We start from the raw sequence: 24360 nt of genomic DNA, 5'->3' as shown, positions 1-24360 counted from the left end.
GGCGCATGAAGAATAAAGTTTTGCAAGAAGATGTGAATAATGTCTCTGACAAGTAAGCTGGAAGAAGGAAAAGTATCTGAGCAGTGTACAGAATACAAGGATACTTTGCAAGGAAATTTTTGGCATCCTCCTTAAAAAATATTATTGCCTATTTCCTAAGAATTACGCGAATTATTATTGAGGGTAGAAAAACACGCGTTTCCATTACTTCTTGCCGATCTCGAGATCTGTTGCTTGCATGTTGTTTTAATAACTTTTTGATATTCAGCTTCTCCTAAAAATTTCCATTCAGTGTTAATCAGAGGAGTCAGGAAGGGGTTGTATTGATGTCTAACCAAACTCGCTGTATTATATTTTTCTGTGATGTTATGTAGTTTACACTTTTAATCCCAGAAGTGATCAACATCTAACTTCTCCCTGTAATATCCCTTCATTATTCAGCAAACAGGAAATGCGAATACTCATACTTATCAGGCAGAAGTTGTTACCTCGATCTAACATCAAATTCTCGTAGCTAATTTACAAGGAAATGTGTAGCAGCTGGAGGGGAGAATTAACAATCAGATCTTGAGAGTTGAAGGGTTAAGCGGTCCACAGTTGCATTTCTGACTTTCAGTTCAGACTAATCACTCAGTCTTCGTGTTAAGTTAGATACAGTTCGTGACGAAGTACAAATGGCAAGTACAAATTCGTTGTTTTTATTACTTTATCTTTATTCTATCTTTGGTTCATCAGATCTTCTACAGATCCTTATTAAACTGTTGATATTTTCGTCTACAATTTTCCAGAAATCAACCCCTCCCGTTTTAAAATTTTTTGGTGGTAAGCCGTTTGTGATGATTGTTTTGACTATTTATACGCAGACATTATTTGCTCCGAGAAGAACAATTACGTCGGGGGGGGGGGGTAACTTCTAGCAATAGGTTAATAGGAATGTGCCACTGGGTGGGGTCGCATTTTGGCGACTGGATGGACTATAATGAGACTATTTTCTTAGAGTTACTACAACAGGGTTGCACATTTTCAGGACTTTAGGGGTAAGGGGTGAGAACGGATTTAAAAATTAGGAAGATTCAAATGTACCTAAATTTCTGTACTGTAGATGAAAAATTAAGTGTTCAGTTTAATAAATGCGTCAGTTTGTTTTAAGATGAATTACCTTAAAGGCTCAAGAGAGTGACTAAGTTGGGATCACAACAACAATGTTGAGAGAGGCTAGCGGCACGGGCACAAAATAATCCAAGTACCCCCTCACCCCTCGCCCCAACTTTCCTCGCGCAAATACGCATCTCTGCAAAAGCGAATCTATGGGAAGAGATTATGTGTAAGGAAAAATAAGCGAACGCATTTTAGTTACAAACAGTGGCTATTCTATTAATTACTCTGCGAATATTTTTCGCAGCGCACGGGAACAGAAATTTTTGTTTACACGGTAGTTTAAAATTTTGAAGCAACTAGCCCAGCTTATATTCTACAATGGTTCTTAAATTGGAAAAAATAAATATAAATTAATCAATCTATCAAAATAACATTTATTAGGTAAATAGGTCTATCACGGCCTTCTCTTCTTTTAAGCTATTAACACTATCTTGTGAATAAGCGTTTTAAACTATTCTTGAGAACTGGTTTGCAATTCATAAATTAAACCTTTTTTTGAGATTATCACATATTCATCAACTGTGCTTGAGACTTGGAACTCTGGCGTTTAGAAATAAAACCCCGGTAGTCGATGCTCTTCGTCTTATAGATCATCCTGACGCAGTATGTGTTCGTCTTCACGACCAGTAAATGTAGAATTCTTCCAAGTGGGATTCTGTATACAAGGTTTAGGACGAAAATAATACTTAGGTGAAAACTTTCGATAATCAAAGTTTTTGAATGGGCAGAATCTTGAAAATTTAGGGACAGTTTCTACTTCTTTTGCGCCATCATTTGCAACCTTCGCAAACTTCCTCATCTCTTCTACGTATGTACCATGTATTCCAATATACGAGTCACATAGGTTTTTCATTTCTTTAAATTCAGGCGTAAAGGAAGCTGGTGGGTCATGGTGAAGCCTTGTGTCATGAAAATAAAGCTTAGTCATATGTTTCATCCAAATACTAAACTGTTGGTCAGCAAATGGGTGACAGAGCATCTTTTTCTTATCTTGCATCAAGAATTTGCGGATCATGTCAGCAGAGAATATTACGAATGCTTCGTCTGCCCAAGAAATTCCAAACTCACAATGAAAACTTCCCCATACAAGATTGCGCTTCGGTCGCGAAGGAAGTTCAAATAGGAGTCTTTTTAGACAAACAAAATAGTCGTCATCCAGTTTGAGAAAATATTTAAAGTCAAATTTGGCCGTGGCCCATTTGATGGAATTTAGAAAGCGTTGCCCGAATTGAACACCAGATGGAAGCGGTTGAAGCTCTAAATCTTTGTAGCGGTTTTTTTCCTGGAGTAGAAGGGTAAGGAGAGTTTGGTTCTTAATGATGCCGTCTGTAAAGAAGACGCATTTGACCTGTTGAAGAGAAATAATCAGCCAACATTAGGCGACAGAGTCTCCACTCTCAAATTAATTGTAGAGTAGAACCCTACCAACTCGAATCCACAAAAGAAACGAAAAGTGGTTCGAGTTAGCGGAAATTCGAGTTATTGGGGTTGGTGTGAATTCTGTTTTTACTATTCTTGTACAATCAACAGTCATTTTCGAACATTTACTTTGTTATGTCGGAGCTATGTTTAGCTTAGGAAGTTAAGCGAAACGTATTACGTTTCCATAAATGTTATCGCCTTCGTATCAAACGCGATTAAAGAGTGTGCGGGGGGGGTTCGAGGTAACCGGAATCAAGTGAAGGGGTTTCACTGTACTCATGGCGTGTTCTCATTTAAGGAATACCGTTCTAGTCCAGTTTTACATGATTAACTGGAAGGGTTCTACCGAGAAAATAAACTTTAAAGCTACATAGAAACATTGAAGCATGGTACGTACACTAGCTAACGAGGTAGGCGGACATGGAAATGGAACGAAGGAAGCGTGAAAGCGACTGCCATACATGGTGCCATATATAGGTTTCTAAGTGACCAGGCCTCCTTGGCTGCAAGAGGCAATGGGACCAGATGGACACACACTGCTGTCCATTGTCAGAGTCCATCGTCTTTGGAAACATTTCCAAATTTTAAAACCGTATTTATTCGATTAAACGCCACGGCGTTTATTAAATTTTTCGTGATTCGAATGCGGCGTTTACTCGAGGGGCTGCGTTTATTTAAAATCCAAACAGTAGTATGGTAACTGACCATTTTACTTTTGAAAAAAAAAACATGTTTTTGTGTTTGTCTAAAAAGTCATTTTTCATGTTGCTCTCAATTTCATCATTTGCATGTTAATACTATTGCAATATATAGAGTGAATAAAGATCGTATGTCGGATTGCTTTCTCGACATCAGAATTGGTTCATTCAAGAGAACTTGTCTGGTTTACTCAAAATTTCCAACTGCGATCGAAGCAATTGTCGCTGTGTGCTTTTTGAGTCTATCATTCGAATAAACGCCGCATGATGATGCGGCGTTTATTCGAGGGCGGCGTTTATTAAGGTTACTTCTCACCTTCGCGGGTGTCCGAGAAAAAATTCGTACGCGCTACTTTCACTAAAATCCTAACAAACTACACCTCAGAAGAAAGCTTAATGACTGTAGTTTACGATAAAAATATAATATAGTATTGACTTTATCGGGTATCAGATGCCGCAGCACGAGCAAAATGGCTGCACAGTCTTATTCACAAGGCATCAATCAACAATTTCAAATATCAAAATTCCCTGACACACTTTCGTTTGTCATTATTCCTTCTCAAACTCATTAATAATTCATGCTGAGAAAACAAAGGAAATTACAACCGTGAAGGAGGTTTGGATATGTGATCTTAATTATCATAAAATATGGTGAACTTTTGCTTTGATTTTCTCCAAGAATTATTAATGGTTTGAGAAGCTATATCAAACATTCGAAAGGGTGTTTCATCCGATATCCAAACACCTTGAAGTTGGTTAAAAAAAACTCGGCTGCGCCTCGTTTTCTCAACCACTTCTCGGTGTTTGGATATCGGATGAAACACTCTTCCTCGTGTTTGATATATTACTTGAATGTTCGCAAACAACTCGCGCCACACCAGAAGATTACCTCACCTCCTGAAACCGCAAACCAATGGGACAACGGAACCTCCTGGCGCTAATGACGATGGATCAAGATTTCCCGCGAAAAGTAACCATTCGCAGACACGTTTTTTTTTTTTTATCTCGATCGCTCAGTAGAGCGTTGAAGAAGACGACTTAACAATGAGCAAAGTTGCCAAAGACAAAGGAGAAAATCCGCGGCATAAATGAAAAAAACGGAAAATGTGCTGAGGTGCAAGACAACAAATCGACAGGCAGCTTTCAAAATTACGATTCGAGGCGATTGTTAATGTTTTTGTATCAAGGCTGGTACTTGCATAAAGAAAATAAAACCTCGTTTTTAACATTGTGTATGGCAAATTTTGGTATGACAGCGACTTCTTTGTTCGAAATCTGGACGCCAGTGTTGAGCTATATGGACTGGACCATTTTTGGACCATTTTTTGGACTATTTTTTTGGACCATTTTGAAGGGGGGGGCACACCATTAGTACTGAGGGAGGGGTAGGATGAAGTCTATCAGTACTAAGGGAGGGGTGGGAGGTGGAGTGTTATTACTCAGAGAGGGGTGTGAGACGGACAATTACTACGCAGGGAGGGGTGAGAGGTGGTTATAATGGTAAACACTACTGGTTAATGGAGCTTTAACTCGATCGCACAAACAATTTTAATTGGTTTTTCGACTGAGTTTTTGTATGTTAAAATTTTAGCGCTGGGCCGCGGCGTTTCTTCATTTTTTTTTCATGCGGAAGCGAAACTGCCACGAAACACTGGACTTCTACGTTTTGCCGACGGAAATTATCGGCAAGCAACAGTAGCCAACATAGTTCCACTTCGCAGGTTTCATAGGTTTTAACGCAAGAACTGATCGACAGCGGCTTGGGCAAATTGGAAAACAAACCTAGGGGAGTCGCGAGGAATACCTGGTCGCGATTTCCGGTGTCGGTGATTATCTCCTTTGTTTGCGAAACAGATGAAATCGATATTTGCGCTTTCCCATTTTGAGAGTACAGCAGTGTTTTTGGTCCATTCGAGAACATGGATTCCTCTTCGAAATCGTTCGCTCATGATTTTATATAGTAAAGGTATAAACTTCGATAGCGCTTGTGAATTCTAAATGCTGCTAAGTCAAGGGCTAAAGACCGGAAATTCCGTGATCTCGTTTGATAAGATCAATGACAAAAGGAAGATAGTTTAAGTTAGTAATTTCATACTGTATACACAAAGGGAAATTTGAAGCAACTGATGGTGCACAAGTTGACTTAAAAGGCGCACGCATCATTAAACAGTGGAGGATCGTAAACGCGATATTTTCAATACAAATTAAAGTCCAGTGTTTACGTGGCAGTTTCGCTTTCGCATGACAAAATATTAAGAAACGCCGCGACCCAGCGCTAAAATTTTGACATACAAAAACTCAGTCGAAAAACCAATTAAAATTGTTTGTACGATCGAGTAAAAGCTCCATTAGCTAGCAGTGTTTCCTATTACAACCACCTCCCATCCCTCCCTGCGTAGTAATAATCCGTCTCACACCCCTCCCTAAGTAATAACACTCCACCTCCCACCCCTCCCTTAGTACTGATAGACTTCATCCTACCCTTCCTCAGTACTAATGGTGTGCTCCCCCCTTCAAAATTGTCCAAAAAAATAGTAAAAAAAATGGTCCAAAAAATGGTCCAAAAAAATAGTCTAGTCCATATTTTACCCTATGCCTGCTCCGCCAGTACCAGTCGCTTTCACAACGGAATACAAAGGAATGTTTTCCTTACTTGACAGAGTGGTACTCTTTCCTTCCTCTCTGGGCCTTCTTTTATTTTTCTTCTTTTTTTTACCGAGGACTTTCTTCCGCTTTTTATTTTTCCATGAGCAAAGATTTTTTCATAAACAAGGAGCTTCCACATGTGAATTTTGTCAAGTGCGCGATGTAAACAAAATATGGAAATAACACGAAAAACGAACCCCAGCATGAGAGGTTGCGGCGAAAATTCCCCCAGGGGATTCGCCTAGGTTCGAGATTATGATACCTTCCTAATTTAATAACTTTTAGTTGAAAATACATTTTTTTAAATAACTCAAGTGCTTTAAAAGATTTCAATAATTTCTATTTTATGGATACATTAAATTAAATGTTTGAATTCAGTTTCGTCAAATAAAAGAAAAATCGATTTTTTAAACCTCTGAAGGTGGGACATAACCTTTACATTTTTCCTCTAAAGTGAAGCGCTCATTTAAGGGCGGCGTTTGATCGATTATTTATGGTGTGTGAATTAACCGTGTCTCACCTTTTTCTCGTAACAAAATTTCCACCATGTATTTCTTATTGCCTGCCTCCTGTCGAATCTTTGTGGTGCACTGCCAACAGTAACCAATAAAAGCAATCGTTTTTTTCTCTTTTGTAAGTCCTTGAAGTCCATCAGAGGAATGGATTTCCCTGAATATGATAGATCATCTGTGTTGCGCTGAAAACTTTCCTTCTTGTTTGCTATGGAATGCATGATACTTGCACTGCTGGCTGCACTTGTGTAGCTGCGCGAGGCATCTACATCTTGTTTGATGACAAATGATGGACTTCCTTGTTTCAGCGGCACAACCAAAGTATAGTAATGAACGTAAACAACCGAAAATAGAGAAAATACAAATGCTAAAATAAAAACCAATAGATACATTCGGTGCGACGTTCTTTGTTTCACGTAACCCATGGCGAATGCGTGTCGATCTTCAACTGAAGTTTTGGCTCCAAATACTGAGGGGAAAAGGAGAGTGAAATAACGTTTCAGTACCTATACCAGATATCTTACAGCTAGATCTTGTTTCCTTTGTTCTTCATCTGTTTCTATTTAACTAATGCACTGAAAACCTTGATTCTATTTTAGGAGGACCGTAGTAGAAGGTGCTAGGTTCACACATCGACGAAAATTACTTCATCAGCAGACTGCATATTAACTTATCTGCCAAATTATTAACTTGAACCGCATCTTTCCACCAAGTTTGATCATTATTCTCAAATGTTTGACGAGATAGCGAGGAATTTTACGGCCAATATTCAATTAGTCATTTTAGTCAGTTACAGTGATTTTATCATTTTGATCGACTGTAACTTTGTTACAGTTAAGCTTGATATTTAGCAAATCCAATTTCTCTTATATGTTGCGGACGGCGTCGACAAAATCTGGATCGGACCGCACCGGATCATGGATCACGGATCGGATCACGGATCATGGATCGGACTCAAAAAATTTACAGTGCCGCCATGGATGAAGGCAAGCGGGAAGGAGGCATTGGGATTTTCGGTTTTGCAGTTTTGGCTGCTTTTAGATCGGTTTTCTGCCAAAAAACTTCGATTTTTCGGTTTTGCTGCTCATTCCGGTTAGCGGATTGTACGTTGTTTAGCATTTGATCCGTGATCCGTGATCCGATCCGGTTCGATTTTGTTGAAGCCGCAATGCAGATTCTGATTTTAACGAAAATAATGGCAGAAGGATGTTATTTTAGACAGAAAATTCCTCAGATCGGTGGATACGAATATCCTTGAATGTGAAAGTGATCTTCGAATATCCTTGTTAACTACATCATCTTTAGAACTCATTGGTTACACTGAAAATTTAATCGCATTTTGTCCCATTAAAACTGTGATGTTCCCACTTTCGAAAAAGAACTCAGATGCCCCGAAAGAAATGAAAATTAAGTGTTTCAGCCTACTTTATCTCTTGTCTTGTCCAAAAATATCACGCGAGAGTGACTGAATACCTATAAAGAATGCAAAAAAATTTTGATCAATATCACAAAAAATTATTTTTAGAACCTCTCAATATATCTATTACTTTTGCTGTGAAATTAAAGCGTCTTTTAACAGTCAGACCAAACATTTCATTTGTTTGAGTAGAAAATGAAAATTTCTGATCATTTCATTACCTTCTAGATCTACAAAAATGTTTGTGAAAAGGCCTACCTGGTATTTGTAGACTTGGTTACTTTTAAGTATATCTCACCTTTGGGTCGAGCCACGTTACAAAGATATGAAACACACGATGTACTATTGTGAATAAACAATACACATTTGCATACTTTTGAATCAATCTCATCTGTGAAATAAGTTCAAACTTATCTTTGAGACCATAAGCTTGCATCCTACTCCAAGCACGTATTCTATCTGAACAAAGGGGGTGAGTATCTAAAAAAACTGTGGTGCTGCGTCGGTGGGAGAGCATAACAGGTAATTTAGTGTTAACAACTGAGTTGAAAACGTAAATTGACCACCGTAAAGAGTTAAAAGGCTGACGTTTCGAGCGTTAGCCCTTTGTCAATCGCTCTGACGAAAGGCTAACGCTCGAAACGTCAGCCTTTTAACTCTTTACGGTGGTCAATTTACGTTTTCAACTCAGTTGTTAACACTAAATTACCTGTTTCTACCTGAACAGTCACAATACCACTTTTAGGAAGTTTTTTTTTCTGGTAAACACAACTAAGATAAGCGAGCTTCTTTTTAAAAACTGTTAAGAAGCTACATGAAGGTGTTGAAGTGGCTTCCTTGACAACCATAGATACACTTAGATTTTTTGAAATGGAAAATTATTTTGTAGTATCATAATAAGCCATTTTAAACTGCTGGGCTGTGCATTCCACATCGACCATACGTTTAAGACTGCATCAAGAGGGAATAGTAAGGAAGACGAGAAAGATTTACAAAGATGGGAATATATCAGCTTTTAAAATACGTATGCTGCTTACCTAACCCAGTGTCTTGTAAGTTTTCATTCAACTTCGCCTTCCGTGGGCAAATGTTACCCGAGGTGGTTCACTGCAGGGATATTGCAGTATTGTCATCCCAGCTGAATCCACTACAGCTGAATTGTAATTGACACGTCGTTGAAATATTTATAGTAATTAAGTTGAGTATAAAAATAAGTAGTTTGCAATATTATCAAAGAAATAATGTCACCGAATTACGAAACAGCATCGTCATTTTCTTAAGGTTCATATTTTCTAGGGAGACAACAAGGGTTTTCTTTACGATAAACACTCGAACGGAGGTGATGTACCTCCGCTTTCTTTTTCACTTAAATGTCATAGATATCGAATAAGGTAACCGTTATTCAGTTCACATGAGCTTTATTTTTTTGCGGCATTTTTGCTCGCGCGAACTCGATTCCTTAGCAGCCTGTCGCGTGCTGTGTTGGAAAAAAATTGCTCACCGTCATCAAAATGCAGAGGTCATATTGAGTAAGATTTATTTCGGCATTTTCTGGTCAATAGCGAGATCAGTTTAAGGTAAGGGAAAAAAAAACCGTCGGAGTGAATCACCAACTCTCTGTTTTCGGTTGTTTTCGTATTCAAGGAGATACAAATTGGCGACAGAAAAAGTCGTTCCGTTGAGCGAGGGGCCAAACTGTCTCATCACATATTGGTGTCTTAGGAAACCTGCTATGATCATACAGCGCTGCTGGAAGAAGTTATTACGGAGGAGAAGTTTGGAAGGAAGAAACCCAGCGTTCAGTTTCTCATTAGTGTCGCAGCAGAGGCAGCGAGAGAAGTAAGCGGGTGAGAGATCAATGAAGGGGTCTGGGTCATTTTCGTGCGAGACCCCTCGCAGACCTCCCGCGCGCTGGCATCTCTCGCCGGCTCAAAACACGTGAGCCTCGCCGCTTGTGTCGCAGCGCAATTCAGAGCCTTCTAGCAAATCAGGCGGAAGGAAGAAGTTCATGCGGGGGCTTCAAATGATGTTAGCTACAGAATTAATACACTTCCAACGAGCATTTCAATGCACAATATTTCAAAGGAGGAAGCTCTCTCTTTCGTGAGTTTCACCTTCTTCGAGTCCCACCAATCTCCCTTCCTTCATAGGAAGTACAGACAGACTGTCTTTGACAGACTGACGGTTTTGTCATCGGATGACGTTATTCTTTCATTTCCTGTCTTTACTTTTTAAGACCTTTACCCTTGCGTGACCACTCAAAACAGGTTCGACTGTAGTATTTATTTCAAGTCAAGTCTGTAGATCATTTTCACGTAACGCATCAAATTCCGAAATCCAAAACTAGAGAGCCACGAGACCTTTTATCCTCATCGGGCATAAGAGGGTCTAAATTAATACTTGTGATAAAATTTTCAGCTTAATACCGTGCTTGGTTAGGAAACCAGCGCAGTTTGAAGTTCAGAGTTGTGGCGGTAAGTGACATGCAGCTCCGATCGTGTTTGTGAAAAAATATACATTGATCTTCTGGTTTTTAGCCTTTTTAGGAGTTAAAGAGTTAGGAAAAATGCTTTTTTTAAATGTCTGTTTGTTTATTTCAGATAATCATTCGACTAGATTGCAAAAGTAAGTTCCAGATATTTATACTATCTTCCGGCCGCCATGTTGGTGCACCGCATATAATGTAATGTATAACATTACATCTTCTTGACCTCATTTATTGAATATTTATATTTATACTGAATATTTATATTTTCGTTGCGTTACAGTGAAAACGTTCTATATGCTGATATCTTATGCCATAATTGACAGCCACCACAAAACGGTGTCAAATTGCTGCGCTTTCTGTAAGGTCACTCGGTTTCGCAATAACTGAGCTCGGTTGACCGTCCGTAAATAGCAGTCTATCGAAAGTCTTCAGCGAACTCCACTCGCTCAACCCGTGTATTATAAGTTCCTCTCAAGAGACTGTCCACCTTTGGCGCACTTACCTTGAGGAAACAGGTTTGTGAGTTGTTTGAAAACTGATTGAGTGCGTATATTAATTCCTGTCTAGGCGACCTAAGATTTTCTTTGACGGAAGTCGTGGAATACATCATTTATCTCATCTTCCATAACGTCATCAAGGAATTATGAGAAAAATATCACGAACGAACAGGCCATTTATCGACAGCCCATAAACCTTGATCATTGAAAAAAAACATTGTTTCATTGCCCATCACTATTTATATTACCTATTACTCGATGCAGTTGTCGAGTACAGGCCTCTGCATTTTTTCCATGAAAGTCCTTATACCAAAGATAGAGAGGTAAACAAGACGAAATCGTTTTTAAACAAGAACATGTCATGCCTGTGGCGCAACCGAAAGGTCAATGGAACCTTGCTTGCTTCGCAACAACAATGAATAGTGGAGGGAACTTTTGTGAATGTTACATGATATGATGGTCAAATAATCTTAATACCATACTGACAGATGCAAGGTCACGACAAAAACCTCGGACCACCAGATGATTTTAAACCAATCAGAAGATGATTTCGAAACGACAAATAAGACCTTTGAAATGCATTAAAAAGTTTGACACAGTTTTTGTCTCGCAAGGTTTTCTAAGGCAACTATCAAATTAAGTTGACGGCTTCCACCGCGATTTATTCGTAAGTGAAAAGTCAAAGCCCTTCATAAAATCTTGAGAGCCCGATAGGCTCCTGTTTTTAATTGATATGCACCACCGTTTTATACTTACTAATTCTTTTTTTTTTTTTTTTTTTTTTTTTTCGGTTTCAGCGAAAGAAGTTAAAAGGAAACTGAGATATCTCTAAAACCAAGAAAGACAGACACCATGCAGACTTTAGGAAATGACAAAGCCGACATCCTCAAGATGACGTGTGTAACGGCTAAACAAATTGCCAAGGCATCTGAAGCAACAGTTTTCTTTCTGATTTTCATCGGAATCGTTATCAACGCTACAGTCTGCGGAGTCATGCTGAAAAACAAGTGTGTGCTAAAGAACTTGTCAAACTTTTTTGTATTTCATCTGTCTGTAGCAGATTTGATATTTCGGTTGTTAACCGCGGGACCCTTGATATATTTGAGCACAGTATTTAGCGTAGAGGAGGGGACTATTCCATGCAAGCTACTACATTTCTTCTCCTCGGCTTGTGGTGCGGCTTTTTTTGTTTCGCTTCTAGTGATTTCTGTTGATGTGTATCGTGACGCGGCATACCCTTTAAAAGGTCTCATGTCACGCCGTACGCCCTTTGTTGTGGTTTTCGTCGTTTGGCTGTACGCTGTTATCTGTAGTGGACCGTTAATGTACAGCGCACAGAGTATCCTCTATACGCAGATACCAGAGGCTGATCAAAATTTAACAGAGGAGCTAAAAAACTGTAGCGTTCCCAAACTGTGCGATTTGTATCGGAATTGGAGCGGGCAGCTTTCTACTACCCTGTATTTTCTACTTGCTTTTACTGTTCCTCTGGTTGTCATGGTTTTCCTGTTTGTCGTGACGTTCGTTTATCTCAAGAAAGATGTAAAAAATGGTACCATCAGTAAGGAGACTGCCAACGCGAAGAGAAAAGTCACACGCATGCTGAGCGCACTTTCTATGGGCGTGGTCATCTGTTGGGGCCCTTCTGTATTCATCTCCATGCTTCGATCCTTTAACGTCCTGGCTGAAGTGCACCCCGATATTGTTCTGGTCCTTACAATCATCACGGAACTGATGAAGTTTGTAAATTCACTTTTCAATCCATTAATTTTTGCTTGTTACATACCCAATTTTAGGAAAGATTGGTTTGGGTTCTGCTCGTGCCGTAGGTGCCGAAAGCAAGAGATGGAAACTCAGAATCCCACGATACAGCGGATGCCAATCCAATCCACGGAATATCGTGACAGCCAGACAATGATGTGATGCTCGACTTAGATCGTGACAGCGTGACCTACACAACTCTGATAATTTGGAGAATGAGTTCAAATAACGCAAAACTCAACTCTTCTGAGTTTAGAAAACTGTTAAATTTTGACCGTTGTTTAATTTTTTTAATTTATTATTATTATTTTTTGCAACTCTTTAAATAAACAATTAATGTTAGGTTTTTATCGCCTAGATAATATTTTTCGTTTATTGATTACGTTTCCGCAATAGTACAGAAATTAAAATTGCAATGTTGAGAATTATTTGTCAATTAATACTAAACCGTCTCTTAGACGTTCCTGGTAAAGTGCGGCCTATAAGCTTTCGCCTTAATTCAGGCTAGAATTTGAACAAAAAAAAAAAGGATATTAAACCATGGGGCTATGGTATTTCAACTGTAGGGGGTATAAATACTTACCAAGTTTTTCCTAGCTCTTTAAGGGTTCACACACTTTTGAGCTGTGAAAATTCCACGATTTCCCACGACTCTTTGGAAAATGCCATGTAACTAAAGCAAGTGAACTGATCGGCTTATTCCAAACGGCACACAAACATGCATGTCACAAATTAAGTGTTAAAAAAAACGTCCGCGAGCATGGAAAGTGTGATGTTTATTTCTAATGAAATTGACTCGGTTAATTTTTTCAAGTTTTGATCTACATTGCTTTGCACATTTTGAAAGACTGCTGATTCTCCAGAGGCCAGACCTAAATTCCATGATTTTAGTCACCCTAAACAATTACTGATGTTCGCCAATGGATGCAGCAGCATTCAGAGTAGCTTAAGGAAGAGGTCCCAACATTTCCACTGAATTTAAGTTTGAAAATTTGGCGAATTTAATTACAAACAAACGAGTAAAAAAGAAGTCTCCAACACCTTAATTTAAGTGTTGACCCAAAGTTCGCCTCAAATACTGTCAAAGCTTACTTGAGGGAAGAATTTATAGTTCGCCTCCAAATAATATGACCCAAATCTCGCATTTGTGATCACTTTTAAGTGCAAAAGACTCTAATATTTTACATTTCAAGGTAAAGAAAACTATGTTTTAGCAGTGTTGCTTCATCGAATAGTACTTTGTTCAACGGGGAATGGTTGAAAAAATCAAACAAAACCTGACAATAAAGCTGATTTAGAAATTAATCATAAGACACCATTTTCCAAGCAAAATCTCTTTATTGCTTATCTTCCAAAACTTAAACAGACAAGATGACAAACTGTCCCATGACTAGTATTCCTCTCCTTCTTCCTCCCCTTCTGCATCAACAGAATCCACTCCAACTTCCTCGTAGTCTTTCTCCAATGCAGCCAAATCTTCACGTGCCTCAGAGAACTCTCCTTCCTCCATACCCTCACCCACATACCAGTGGACAAATGCACGTTTGGCATACATCAGATCAAACTTATGATCCAGACGGGCCCAGGCCTCTGCAATAGCTGTGGTGTTACTCAACATACAAACAGCACGCTGAACTTTGGCCAGGTCACCACCAGGAACAACTGTGGGAGGCTGATAGTTGATGCCAACCTAAAAAAGTAATTCAAAAGTTTTCAATATATGTACAACTTCTCTAAAGTTAAAATTCTAACAAGCCAGAAATTTGACTTAATTTTTGGGAACATCTAAAATAGCTTTCTTATCCAAATTACAAACCTTGAAGCCAGTTGGACACCAGTCCACAAACTGAATGGTCCTCTTAGTCTTGATTGTTGCAATGGCAGCATTTACATCTTTGGGTACCACATCACCACGGTACAGCAAACAACAGGCCATGTATTTCCCATGACGTGGGTCACATTTAACCATCTGATTAGCTGGCTCAAAGCAAGCGTTTGTGATTTCAGCAACACTCAACTGCTCATGATAAGCTTTCTCTGCTGAGATCACTGGGGCATAGGTGGCCAGAGGAAAGTGGATACGGGGGTATGGTACCAAGTTGGTCTACAAACACAAGAGCAAACTGGTTATCTACTAGAAAAAATTCCTCAACTTGCATCAGAAGTATGCTGATTCACCAAGTTTAAAAAGTACTCTTCATCTGATAAATACCTGAAACTCTGTCAAATCAACATTCAAGGCACCATCAAAGCGCAGTGAGGCAGTGATTGATGACACAATCTGACCAATCAGTCTGTTCAGGTTGGTGTAAGTGGGTCTCTCAATATCCAGGTTGCGGCGACAGATGTCATAGATGGCTTCATTGTCAACCATGAAGGCACAGTCAGAGTGCTCCAAAGTGGTGTGAGTTGTCAGGATAGAGTTGTAGGGCTCTACAACAGCTGTAGCAATCTGTGGTGCTGGGTAGATAGAAAATTCCAGCTTGGATTTCTTGCCATAGTCAACTGACAGACGCTCCATGAGCAGAGAAGTAAATCCAGAGCCAGTACCACCACCAAAGGAATGGAAAATAAGGAAACCTTGCAAACCAGTACACTGATCAGCCTAAGGGGGAATTCAAAGCATAAATATTTGTTTTAACATTCTGGGATTTTATATCAAAGAGGAAAATTTGGTATCTGTTTAATTTTTGTACTCTAGTTTAGACAGTATCATGTCAGACACCACTTGATTGAGAAAAAGACAGGTGGCTTACCAACTTCCTAATCCTGTCCAGAACAAGATCAATCATTTCTTTCCCAACAGTGTAGTGACCGCGAGCATAGTTGTTAGCAGCATCTTCTTTGCCAGTGATCAGCTGTTCAGGGTGAAACAGCTGTCTGTAGGTACCAGTACGAACTTCATCTGAAACAGCAAATACTTCGTGAGGACTTTGACATGATCATTGGGTTTGATCAATGGAGTTGATATAATTGACCACTCTTAAAAGTTTCTTGAATTTATCTTTCAAATGATAGCCTTTAGTTCGCCTTTGATTTGCTCTGGCGAAGGGCTACCGCTCGAAATGTCAGCTTTAGCAACTATTTTCGGTGACCAAATAGCATTTTCAACTCGGTTAATACTAAATTATCTTGTAACACCACCACCGCCAGTGTTCGTAGAAATATGCCCTTCTTCAAAATCAGACTGACGAGTGACAACTCCATCAACATGAACGTATTTCAGACGAACAAGGCCAACATTTTCACTTTCTCTGTATATGTTTTCCCACATGGGAAGGAAAATTTAACCAACGAATCTTAACATCTATTTTCTTTCCCCTTTTGTTCGTATCTTTTGATGACGCATAGTACACTCTGTTTACAGTTGTTGCCAAGCACAATACTCTCCGTCTCGCTGTTCTAATCAATATTCGTCTCAAGAAAAGGCTCAGTTTGTTGGATCAAGAGTAATAAAACATAGGAGCAAGCGAAACAGAAGTTCCAAAGAAGATAGTTAAGTGAGGATACAGACACAGCAAGTCTAAACTGATACTTAATAATTCGGGCCGCGTTTAACTCCTCGGCGGGAGGTAATTTGGGCGGATATCTTTGAATGCTACCATAACCTTCGCTTTTACCACAGTTTATGCACTGGATATAATGACGCTTCTGATAAAATGAAAATGCTAAATAATTTTTTTGACGTTTGATAACTGCGAAATTGCAACTTTTGGAGGAACACTTCAGACATATTAGTAAACTTACCGACGACGGTTGGTTCCAAATCAACGAACACAGCGCGGGGAACGTGTTTTCCTGCTCCTGTTTCGCTGAAAAACGTGTTGAAGGAGTCGTCTCCTCCGCCGATGGTTTTGTCGCTAGGCATTTGGCCATCAGGCTGAATTCCATGTTCCAAACAGTACAACTCCCAGCACGCGTTACCGATCTGAACTCCGGCTTGGCCAACGTGGACAGAAATACATTCACGCTATGTACGTTACAAGAAGCATCGAGGAGAATTAAATGTTAAATGTCGCAAGTTAAACTCAAAAACAGTAAATGAAGTGAAAGGTGGAACCCGAAGAACTGACTGGTTCAAAGAATCGAATCGAAACTTCGAGAAAGAACGTGATAAATTACTTTGAAATCCAATGTAATTAAATAGAATGTCTTCGAAATCTTCGCAAAATCTCAGTCAATAGATTCGTGCTTACCATGTTGATGTAGTGTTAGATTTCAGGTAGGAAAATACTGTATAAAGCGCTTGAAACTTCTTTCGGAAAGGCAACGGCTTTCGATAGAAGAAAGAAACGGTACAATATGCCAATCCTCGATTTGCGCGCTCCTAAAAAGGTGGTACTCCAAGAAACCGCAGTTGGCATGGCAATCTACTCCGTCATACGAAAGGTCCAATCAAAAACCTGTATCTTTCAGTTTCAATGAGCCCCACCTTTCCTGTATTGACAGATTTAGCCGCATTAACCAGGGATACGAAGGTCTCAAGGGATTCACTTGATTTTTTTCCTGCATTATTTATGACTGCTTACTTGTTCAGTCAACCATGAAAGTATATATGAACCACATCATGCAATTTGAAATAAGAATGACGCGTTTTCACTTGTGGATACCCGAAGTACTATGCAAGTTGGTCACACACTCACTCATTAAGATGCAGACATACTCAGCCCATGTGTAGCCGTGCCCTCCCCCCGCTCCGTCATGAAAGCAATTTTAAAACATGATATCACAACAAGAAAGTAGCCCTTTTACAACTGTAGGAAAATCACTGGAAAATAGCTTTTTCTGCATGGCTATAATTGTAATTTCTCCGGGACAAAGTCACAAAAACAATAGTAACCAACAGTCACCAACAACAGTTCTTTTCAGAACTACACTCACCCGGACGATCACACTACACAAACTACTGATACTCCTGGGTTCAAACCATTTACTTTACTAATATATTTGTGTTCACCATAATTTGTAGAATCTATCACTTTTCCAAAATCAAGAAATGTTTTCTAACAAAACATCACTTTCATTAGTTAATAATGCTGGTATATGTATTTGCCCCTATAAGAGGAAATATGAGGTGACGGGGAGGGGGGGGGGGGGGTTCATAACTATTGAATAAAGAAAAGGGTTTGCTTGCTATTTACATTGTTTGGAGGGGTGTGGGGCTTTGATCTTTCCGCACAGGCCTGATAATGACAAGTTCCTAAAATGCGTATCTTCCGAGGCAGAAAACTTTAGAGGTTTGGGTTTGTTAACAGATGTAGGAGGGAGAAAAACTAGTAAACAAATATCATCGTTTTACAACACAAATATTTATTGAGCGACTGTGCGGCGTAACGTGACAATGGACTGGAAATACCGAGGAAATTGGATCGCGCGCTGGCAAAGAAAGATTTGAATCGCAGCGTCTAAATTTGATTTATTTTTTTAACAGAAATATGATGAACGCATGATTTCCTTTCGTACTGATTTTGTAGACTGCCCGAGGTATATCTTTATTATTCTGCGGAGTTAGATCGTTACCAACATTCTAAATATCTCTGGAGCAAAGTTACAAAGTAATACCGAAAAAACCCTAGGCCTTTTTTGGATTTCTTTCAGCATCTTTGATTTTACAACGCAAGTTTTGATAAAAATAATTTATCTTCTCCTGTTATGTAACACATCTCCAGAAAGATTTGGAGTAACCAAGAGCACACCGAAGCAAATTTACCCCGACATAGCCATTTAAAAGGACTTATGGTCGATCGGAAAGTGAGCAAAATATTCCATAATAACACTCCTCCGACATTTGCTATATGGAGAGGGTTGAATCACTTTAGGTTTTAATACTAGCGAGCGAGCTTCCGATATGTATGTTCGCTGGAACGTGCAAAAAGTCCGTAACGTGATGCATTGTAATGTTGCACGTAATGTGGGTGCAGCAAAGCAAGCGCATTAACTCTGGAGGAGAGAGCAACTTTACATGCTACTGGACCACTGTAAAAAGTTGACAAACATGTGTCATTTCAGGATTAATTTATCCATAAGTTGGTCGTAGGTTTCTTTGATTCATTTATATGTGATGCACAACACAAAAAAAAGGGATCTGTCCATCTAGGGAACTGCTCGAATACTATTTTCGGCAGGAACTCTGGACAAGGCCCTCCAATGTTTTTTTACACGCGTGACGTCTCGCTCGCGCGCGCGCTGCTTTCAAAGATTCTTTCCGCCTTGTGCAATTGTTTGGTTCTCTGAGTAATTCACTTTCCTCTATTTCTTTCCTGGCACGATTTTTCTTTGTTTATCTTTTGAATGACACTTCTATAATTCAGAGGAAGACAAGATGATGTCCGGAACTAGGCCATCATTAAAACAGTTGAAAATAATCCATATATGACACAACAACTAGGGACAAGGTGCTAAGGAGGGCAAGTCAAAGTGTATTTTAAAGATCATAAAATATACAATGAAAGTCCTAAAAAGTTTTTTAGTTTTTGTCCTTTTTACTGAGATGAAAAATGACTAGTATTCCTCTCCTTCTTCCTCCCCTTCAGCTTCCACAGAATCCACTCCAACTTCCTCATAGTCCTTCTCCAATGCAGCCAAATCTTCACGAGCCTCAGAGAACTCTCCTTCCTCCATACCCTCACCCACATACCAGTGGACAAACGCACGTTTGGCATACATCAGATCAAACTTATGATCCAGACGGGCCCAGGCCTCTGCAATAGCTGTGGTGTTACTCAACATACAGACAGCACGCTGAACTTTGGCCAGGTCACCACCAGGAACAACTGTAGGAGGCTGATAGTTGATGCCAACCTAAAAAAGCAATTCAAAATTTAATGTTAGCAGGGTTATCTTTTCTGCATACAAGAGTTTTCATTGAATTCTAACTGGAAAGACTTACACCCACATATTTACAAACAAATTTCCAATGGTGAGTGGATTGTATAAAAATTAGTAGTGCCAAATTGAATGGCTTGATATTAAATTGCTCACCAATTTGAATAGCTCACTAACGAGTCACTCTCTACCAAATTGGATGGCTCATTATTGAATGGCTCACAGCTCACTGAATGCTGGGCAGAAAGCGTGGTGTATACTTGATGCCAGTCTCTCGCAGGCGAGATTGGTGGAGTGTTGTGAAGTGTGAGCTATTAAATAGTGAGCTATTCAATCTGGTGAGCCATTCAACAGTGAGCCATTGAATTTGATGAGCCATTCAACAGTGAGCTATTAAATCTGATGAGCCATTCAAGAATGAGCTATTCAATCTGGTGAGCCACTCAAGAGTGAGTCTTTCAATTTAGTGTGCCATTTAACCCTTTAACTTCCAAGATCTGATTGTTAATTCTCCCTTCTACCAGCAACCCACTTCCCTGTAAATTAATTTAGGAGAATTTTGTGTCAGATCAAGTCAACAACTTCTACTTGATAAGTTTGAATATTCTCAATACCTGTTTGCTGGATAATGCACAGATAATATAAGGAGAAGTCACAGGTTGATCACTTCAGGGAGGTAAAGGGTCAAAAGTGAGCCATTCAATTTGGCACTACTCTTTAGACCCATTCCACCAGCCATAATTTCCATAAGTATGTTTTTTGTACCATTGTATACTCCAACCCCCTTCAACAAAAAAGTTTTTGGGCTTCTTACCTTTTCTATACACATAAATAATGATCAGTTGAAGTTTTTTAAGGATATGAACATGAAAATAAGTCCCCTCCTTCAAACTATAGTGACTCTCCACAGGGTTAAAAAGGGAATTTCTCACATTAAACAACAATTATTTTACCAGGACAGCCTGCCATAGGGCATAGGAATTACAGTATTAATAAAATCACCATTAGAAGCAGTTTCCCTTGGAAAAAAAAGCTACACGAGACTTTCTGTAGTTGACACAGGTAAAATATGATGATCCTTCCTTGAAATTTTAAACAACTCAAACACAAACCTTGAAGCCAGTTGGACACCAGTCCACAAACTGAATGGTCCTCTTGGTCTTGATTGTTGCAATAGCAGCATTTACATCTTTTGGCACCACATCACCACGGTACAGCAAACAACAGGCCATGTATTTCCCATGACGTGGGTCACATTTAACCATCTGATTAGCTGGCTCAAAACAGGCATTGGTGATTTCAGCAACACTCAACTGCTCATGATAAGCTTTCTCTGCTGAGATCACTGGGGCATAGGTGGCCAGAGGAAAGTGGATACGGGGGTATGGTACCAAGTTGGTCTACAAACACAAGAGCAAACTGGTTATCTACTGGAAAAAATTCCTCAACTTGCATCAGAAGTATGCTGATTCACCAAGTTTAAAAAGTACTCTTCATCTGATAAATACCTGAAACTCTGTCAAATCAACATTCAAGGCACCATCAAAGCGCAGTGAGGCAGTGATTGATGACACAATCTGACCAATCAGTCTGTTCAGGTTGGTGTAAGTGGGTCTCTCAATATCCAGGTTGCGGCGACAGATGTCATAGATGGCTTCATTGTCAACCATGAAGGCACAGTCAGAGTGCTCCAAAGTGGTGTGAGTTGTCAGGATAGAGTTGTAGGGCTCTACAACAGCTGTAGCAATCTGTGGTGCAGGGTAGATTGCAAATTCCAGCTTGGATTTCTTGCCATAGTCAACTGACAGACGCTCCATGAGCAGAGAAGTAAATCCAGAGCCAGTACCACCACCAAAGGAATGAAAAATAAGGAAACCTTGCAAACCAGTACACTGATCCGCCTGAGAAGAAATTCAAAACAAAGGTTTAAGCTTCCGATATTGGAGATCACACTAGAGTCAATTAGTAGTGTAAAGAAAGCAAATGTAACTAGCATATTAAGGGGAGCTAACCAGTTTTCTGATCCTGTCCAGAACAAGATCAATTATTTCTTTCCCGACAGTGTAGTGACCACGAGCGTAGTTATTGGCAGCATCTTCTTTGCCAGTGATCAACTGTTCAGGGTGAAACAGCTGTCTGTAGGTACCAGTGCGAACCTCATCTTAAACATGAAATTTTAGTTAGCCTCTAATCATATTTATCGAATCCAGTTATTTGTAGGTAAAATACGGAAATTCGTTCTAAAAATTTCAAATTGGATGCACATTTCCAATAATTCAATTCTTTGCCTGTTTAGTTTGTTTTTTTTTTCGCGATAGTAGGTCTGTATTTCTATGTTTTTATCCTAAGTTTCCCCGTAGCCTAAAGTGTCGTGAGATCTGTTTGTGAAGCAACAAAGTTAACTCGTAAAGTGCCCTGAAGAAGATCAATTTTACCACATTAAGTCGCAATAAGAATAATGCCCAGGGTCAAAAGGAACATAAGAGGTGGATTTAACTTAAATTCAAACATCCGATTTGAACCAAAATGTCTTCAAGGACAAAATTAAACAATTCTAAAGATATCCCCTCGAGTTACGCGATGTCAAGAGCACACTCCTCGATTACATTGCGCAAAGTTTAGTAACGATGTAAGTCGCTGATGAGGCAATATAAAATTTTGTGTTTATGTCACAAAAAAACAATTAATTTTGAAAAGGACAGGTTTGACTGATCTTACCGACAACGGTTGGTTCTAAGTCGATGAACACAGCACGAGGAACGTGTTTCCCTGCTCCTGTTTCGCTGAAAAAAGTGTTGAAGGAGTCGTCTCCTCCGCCGATGGTTTTGTCGCTAGGCATTTGGCCATCAGGCTGAATTCCATGTTCCAAACAGTACAACTCCCAGCACGCGTTACCGATCTGAACTCCGGCTTGGCCAACGTGGACAGAAATACATTCACGCTATAAACAAACAACACGTACGGTTTCTTAACTCGACTTGGCCGATGAATACTGTCTAGAATTAATCTAAAAATGAAGAAAAACCTCTAAAGTAAGATCACAGATGAAAATCGACACTTTGGAATGAAAGCTACCACCAGTTTTGAATTTTTACAATTTTACTTCAGCTGAAGAAAGTCGTACCATATGGATCGGTACTTTAAATGTTATTTGTAATTACTTACCATGATGACGAATGATTTACCACAGCGAAAACTCGGTTAAAAATCTAGTGCTCGATTAGACCTTCCGACGAGAGTAACGGCTTTCGTTAGAAGTAAAAGGGGGAGTCGACCTGTCCTTTAAAAAGAGTTTCCATAGGAACGTCTTTGTCTTGTTTCGACCAATTAAAGTTTAACATGGAACCTCTCAAACTGTGCAGGTTATAACTACGTATGTACCAGCATTGCTCTGACGCATTCATCGCAAATAATAGTTACCTGGTTACGCGCTTGTGGGAATTTTATGACAAAAATAGGCTTGAAATTATACAATTGTGACGGTGGATAAATTTTAAAACATTCACATTCAGTGGAATGACCACACTAATTTACAAACAAACCAAACTTTTGTATTTTATTCTAAATGTATTGTAGCCTGATAGAAGATTAAATGAGACCCGCCTCTGGCTGCGTGTCACGCAATGATAACTTGGTTTAATCAACTGAGTTGTTGGTGTAAATTGTCCACCGTAAAAAGTTTCTAAGGCTGACGTCTCAAGCTTATTGGTTGTGAATGTTTAAATGCACAAACTTTTTAGTTCTAGGGTTTTTTTCGGAAATTCATCTCAACAATATTACACGTTACACCAAGTTACCATGTTCCCAGCGTAGCTCCATTTTCCTGCATATAATCAGACACTACGTACAAAAAATCTTCCGTTCGCTCTGACGAAGGGCTAACGCTGGAAACGTCAGCTTTGGAAACTCTCTCCGGTGGGTAATTTACGTTATCGACTGAGTTGATGAAATCAGTTTAAAGTATACTAGAAATGGAAGAGAGATAAACGTCAAAACAGAAGAGACTAGGAGAAAAGTGCACTCGCTGTGAAAATAGCTCAGATGCAGCCAATATTAAGTCATCAATAGTCTGTAAAGTCGTGGCTGAACTTAGGTAACACCGCAGGAAATATTTCTTTCGTCTTAATCATTTAAACAATTTGATTGAATACTCATTCAAGAAATTTTACGCGCTTTTTTCCAGAATGAAATGAAAAAGGGAAACGAATGAGACATTAGACGGTTCTTCCTGGTCACTGACAGGAGCTCCTGCCTCTGAATCCTGTGAGGAAAATTCGCTTCTTTATCTGATCACCCTAGAATATATATAAACCGGTGTTTATTTATCACCAGGGATGGCAGGGGGGAAGGATTTTGGGGTGAAATCACATGGTTTTCAAGGGGAACGGAGGGAATCAATTCTTGCATGGAAGGTCAATAAGGGGGGATCAATAAAATACTTCAGGACCCTAGAGGGGGATCGGGTAAATTTTATTGTGTGACACAACCAAAATCCTTCAACCTCTCCCCTCAGCCATCTAGCGATACTGATGTATAACACGCAGAACAACGGAGCCTAGGGTGGGGGGATCAGTCGTCGCAACCAGATAGAAAAGTGGGAATAGAGAAAATTGAGTATTTCTTTTATCCCATTCACCCTTTCTCCTTCTCCTTCTCCTTCCTTCAGGAGCTTGACTATGCAAGCTACGGTTTTCCAATAAAGTAAATTATCCATATGGCATTGGTGGAATATAGAAAATATGTCTTTGAAGCTAATTTTCATTTTGACAAGCTCAGTAGTCGTACAGTTATACAAGGAACTTACTAATCAGCCATCTGTTTCGAAGGCTGATTAGCGCTAGCCCTGGATTAAATTTCTAGGATTAAATTTTAATCCCAGTCTCTTCATTCCTTTTTTAAAGAGCCTTTTTGGCATAATTTTCTCTATTCTTTTTAG

The 24360-nt window shown here is 39.4% G+C and overlaps 4 protein-coding genes across 11 annotated transcripts; 1 reads left to right on the top strand and 3 right to left on the bottom strand.

Annotated features, from left to right (window-relative positions):
* Window positions 1-1347: 1347 nt before the first annotated feature.
* LOC113671392 (beta-1,3-galactosyltransferase 6) lies at window positions 1348-9013 on the bottom strand. Of its 6 annotated transcripts, none has more exons than XM_089194044.1 (5): window positions 8891-8975; window positions 8152-8195; window positions 7862-7909; window positions 6445-6905; window positions 1348-2506 (listed from the first exon to the last, which is right to left on the bottom strand). In XM_089194044.1, exons 4-5 carry the CDS (start codon window positions 6859-6861, stop codon window positions 1742-1744), a joined length of 1182 nt encoding a protein of 393 aa, XP_089050170.1. In that variant the 5' UTR covers window positions 6862-6905; window positions 7862-7909; window positions 8152-8195; window positions 8891-8975; the 3' UTR covers window positions 1348-1741. The 6 variants fall into 6 exon arrangements, with proteins under 6 accessions (XP_089050170.1, XP_089050171.1, XP_027043368.2 ...); XM_089194045.1 differs by having other exon boundaries at window positions 8152-8333; window positions 8891-8968; XM_027187567.2 differs by lacking the exon at window positions 8152-8195 and having other exon boundaries at window positions 8891-9013.
* Window positions 9014-10112: 1099 nt separating this feature from the next.
* On the top strand, window positions 10113-13024 carry LOC113671423 (galanin receptor 2b). Of its 3 annotated transcripts, XM_089194039.1 has the most exons (5): window positions 10133-10327; window positions 10454-10478; window positions 10622-10856; window positions 11636-11845; window positions 12635-13024. In XM_089194039.1, exons 4-5 carry the CDS (start codon window positions 11691-11693, stop codon window positions 12759-12761), a joined length of 282 nt encoding a protein of 93 aa, XP_089050165.1. In that variant the 5' UTR covers window positions 10133-10327; window positions 10454-10478; window positions 10622-10856; window positions 11636-11690; the 3' UTR covers window positions 12762-13024. The 3 variants fall into 3 exon arrangements, with proteins under 3 accessions (XP_027043409.2, XP_027043408.2, XP_089050165.1); XM_027187607.2 differs by having other exon boundaries at window positions 10114-10327; window positions 11636-13024; XM_027187608.2 differs by having other exon boundaries at window positions 10113-10856; window positions 11636-13024.
* An 893-nt stretch (window positions 13025-13917) lies between these two features.
* Window positions 13918-16907, bottom strand: LOC113671421 (tubulin alpha-1A chain). The gene is made up of 6 exons (XM_027187606.2): window positions 16796-16907; window positions 16347-16569; window positions 15356-15504; window positions 14812-15204; window positions 14416-14703; window positions 13918-14289 (listed from the first exon to the last, which is right to left on the bottom strand). The coding sequence occupies exons 1-6, from the start codon at window positions 16796-16798 to the stop codon at window positions 13990-13992; spliced, it is 1356 nt and encodes a 451-aa protein (XP_027043407.1). The 5' UTR covers window positions 16799-16907; the 3' UTR covers window positions 13918-13989.
* A 2091-nt stretch (window positions 16908-18998) lies between these two features.
* Window positions 18999-22842, bottom strand: LOC113671417 (tubulin alpha-1A chain). The gene is made up of 6 exons (XM_027187601.2): window positions 22590-22842; window positions 22143-22365; window positions 21437-21585; window positions 20933-21325; window positions 20537-20824; window positions 18999-19400 (listed from the first exon to the last, which is right to left on the bottom strand). The coding sequence occupies exons 1-6, from the start codon at window positions 22590-22592 to the stop codon at window positions 19101-19103; spliced, it is 1356 nt and encodes a 451-aa protein (XP_027043402.2). The 5' UTR covers window positions 22593-22842; the 3' UTR covers window positions 18999-19100.
* Window positions 22843-24360: the final 1518 nt, after the last annotated feature.

The sequence above is a fragment of the Pocillopora damicornis genome, chromosome 14, assembly GCF_964200805.1.
Source record: "Pocillopora damicornis chromosome 14, jaPocDami1.2, whole genome shotgun sequence".
Taxonomy (NCBI): Eukaryota; Metazoa; Cnidaria; class Anthozoa; order Scleractinia; family Pocilloporidae; genus Pocillopora; species Pocillopora damicornis.
The sequence above is the reverse complement of the archived record's forward strand: the minus strand, read 5'-3'. Positions and strand labels throughout refer to the sequence as shown.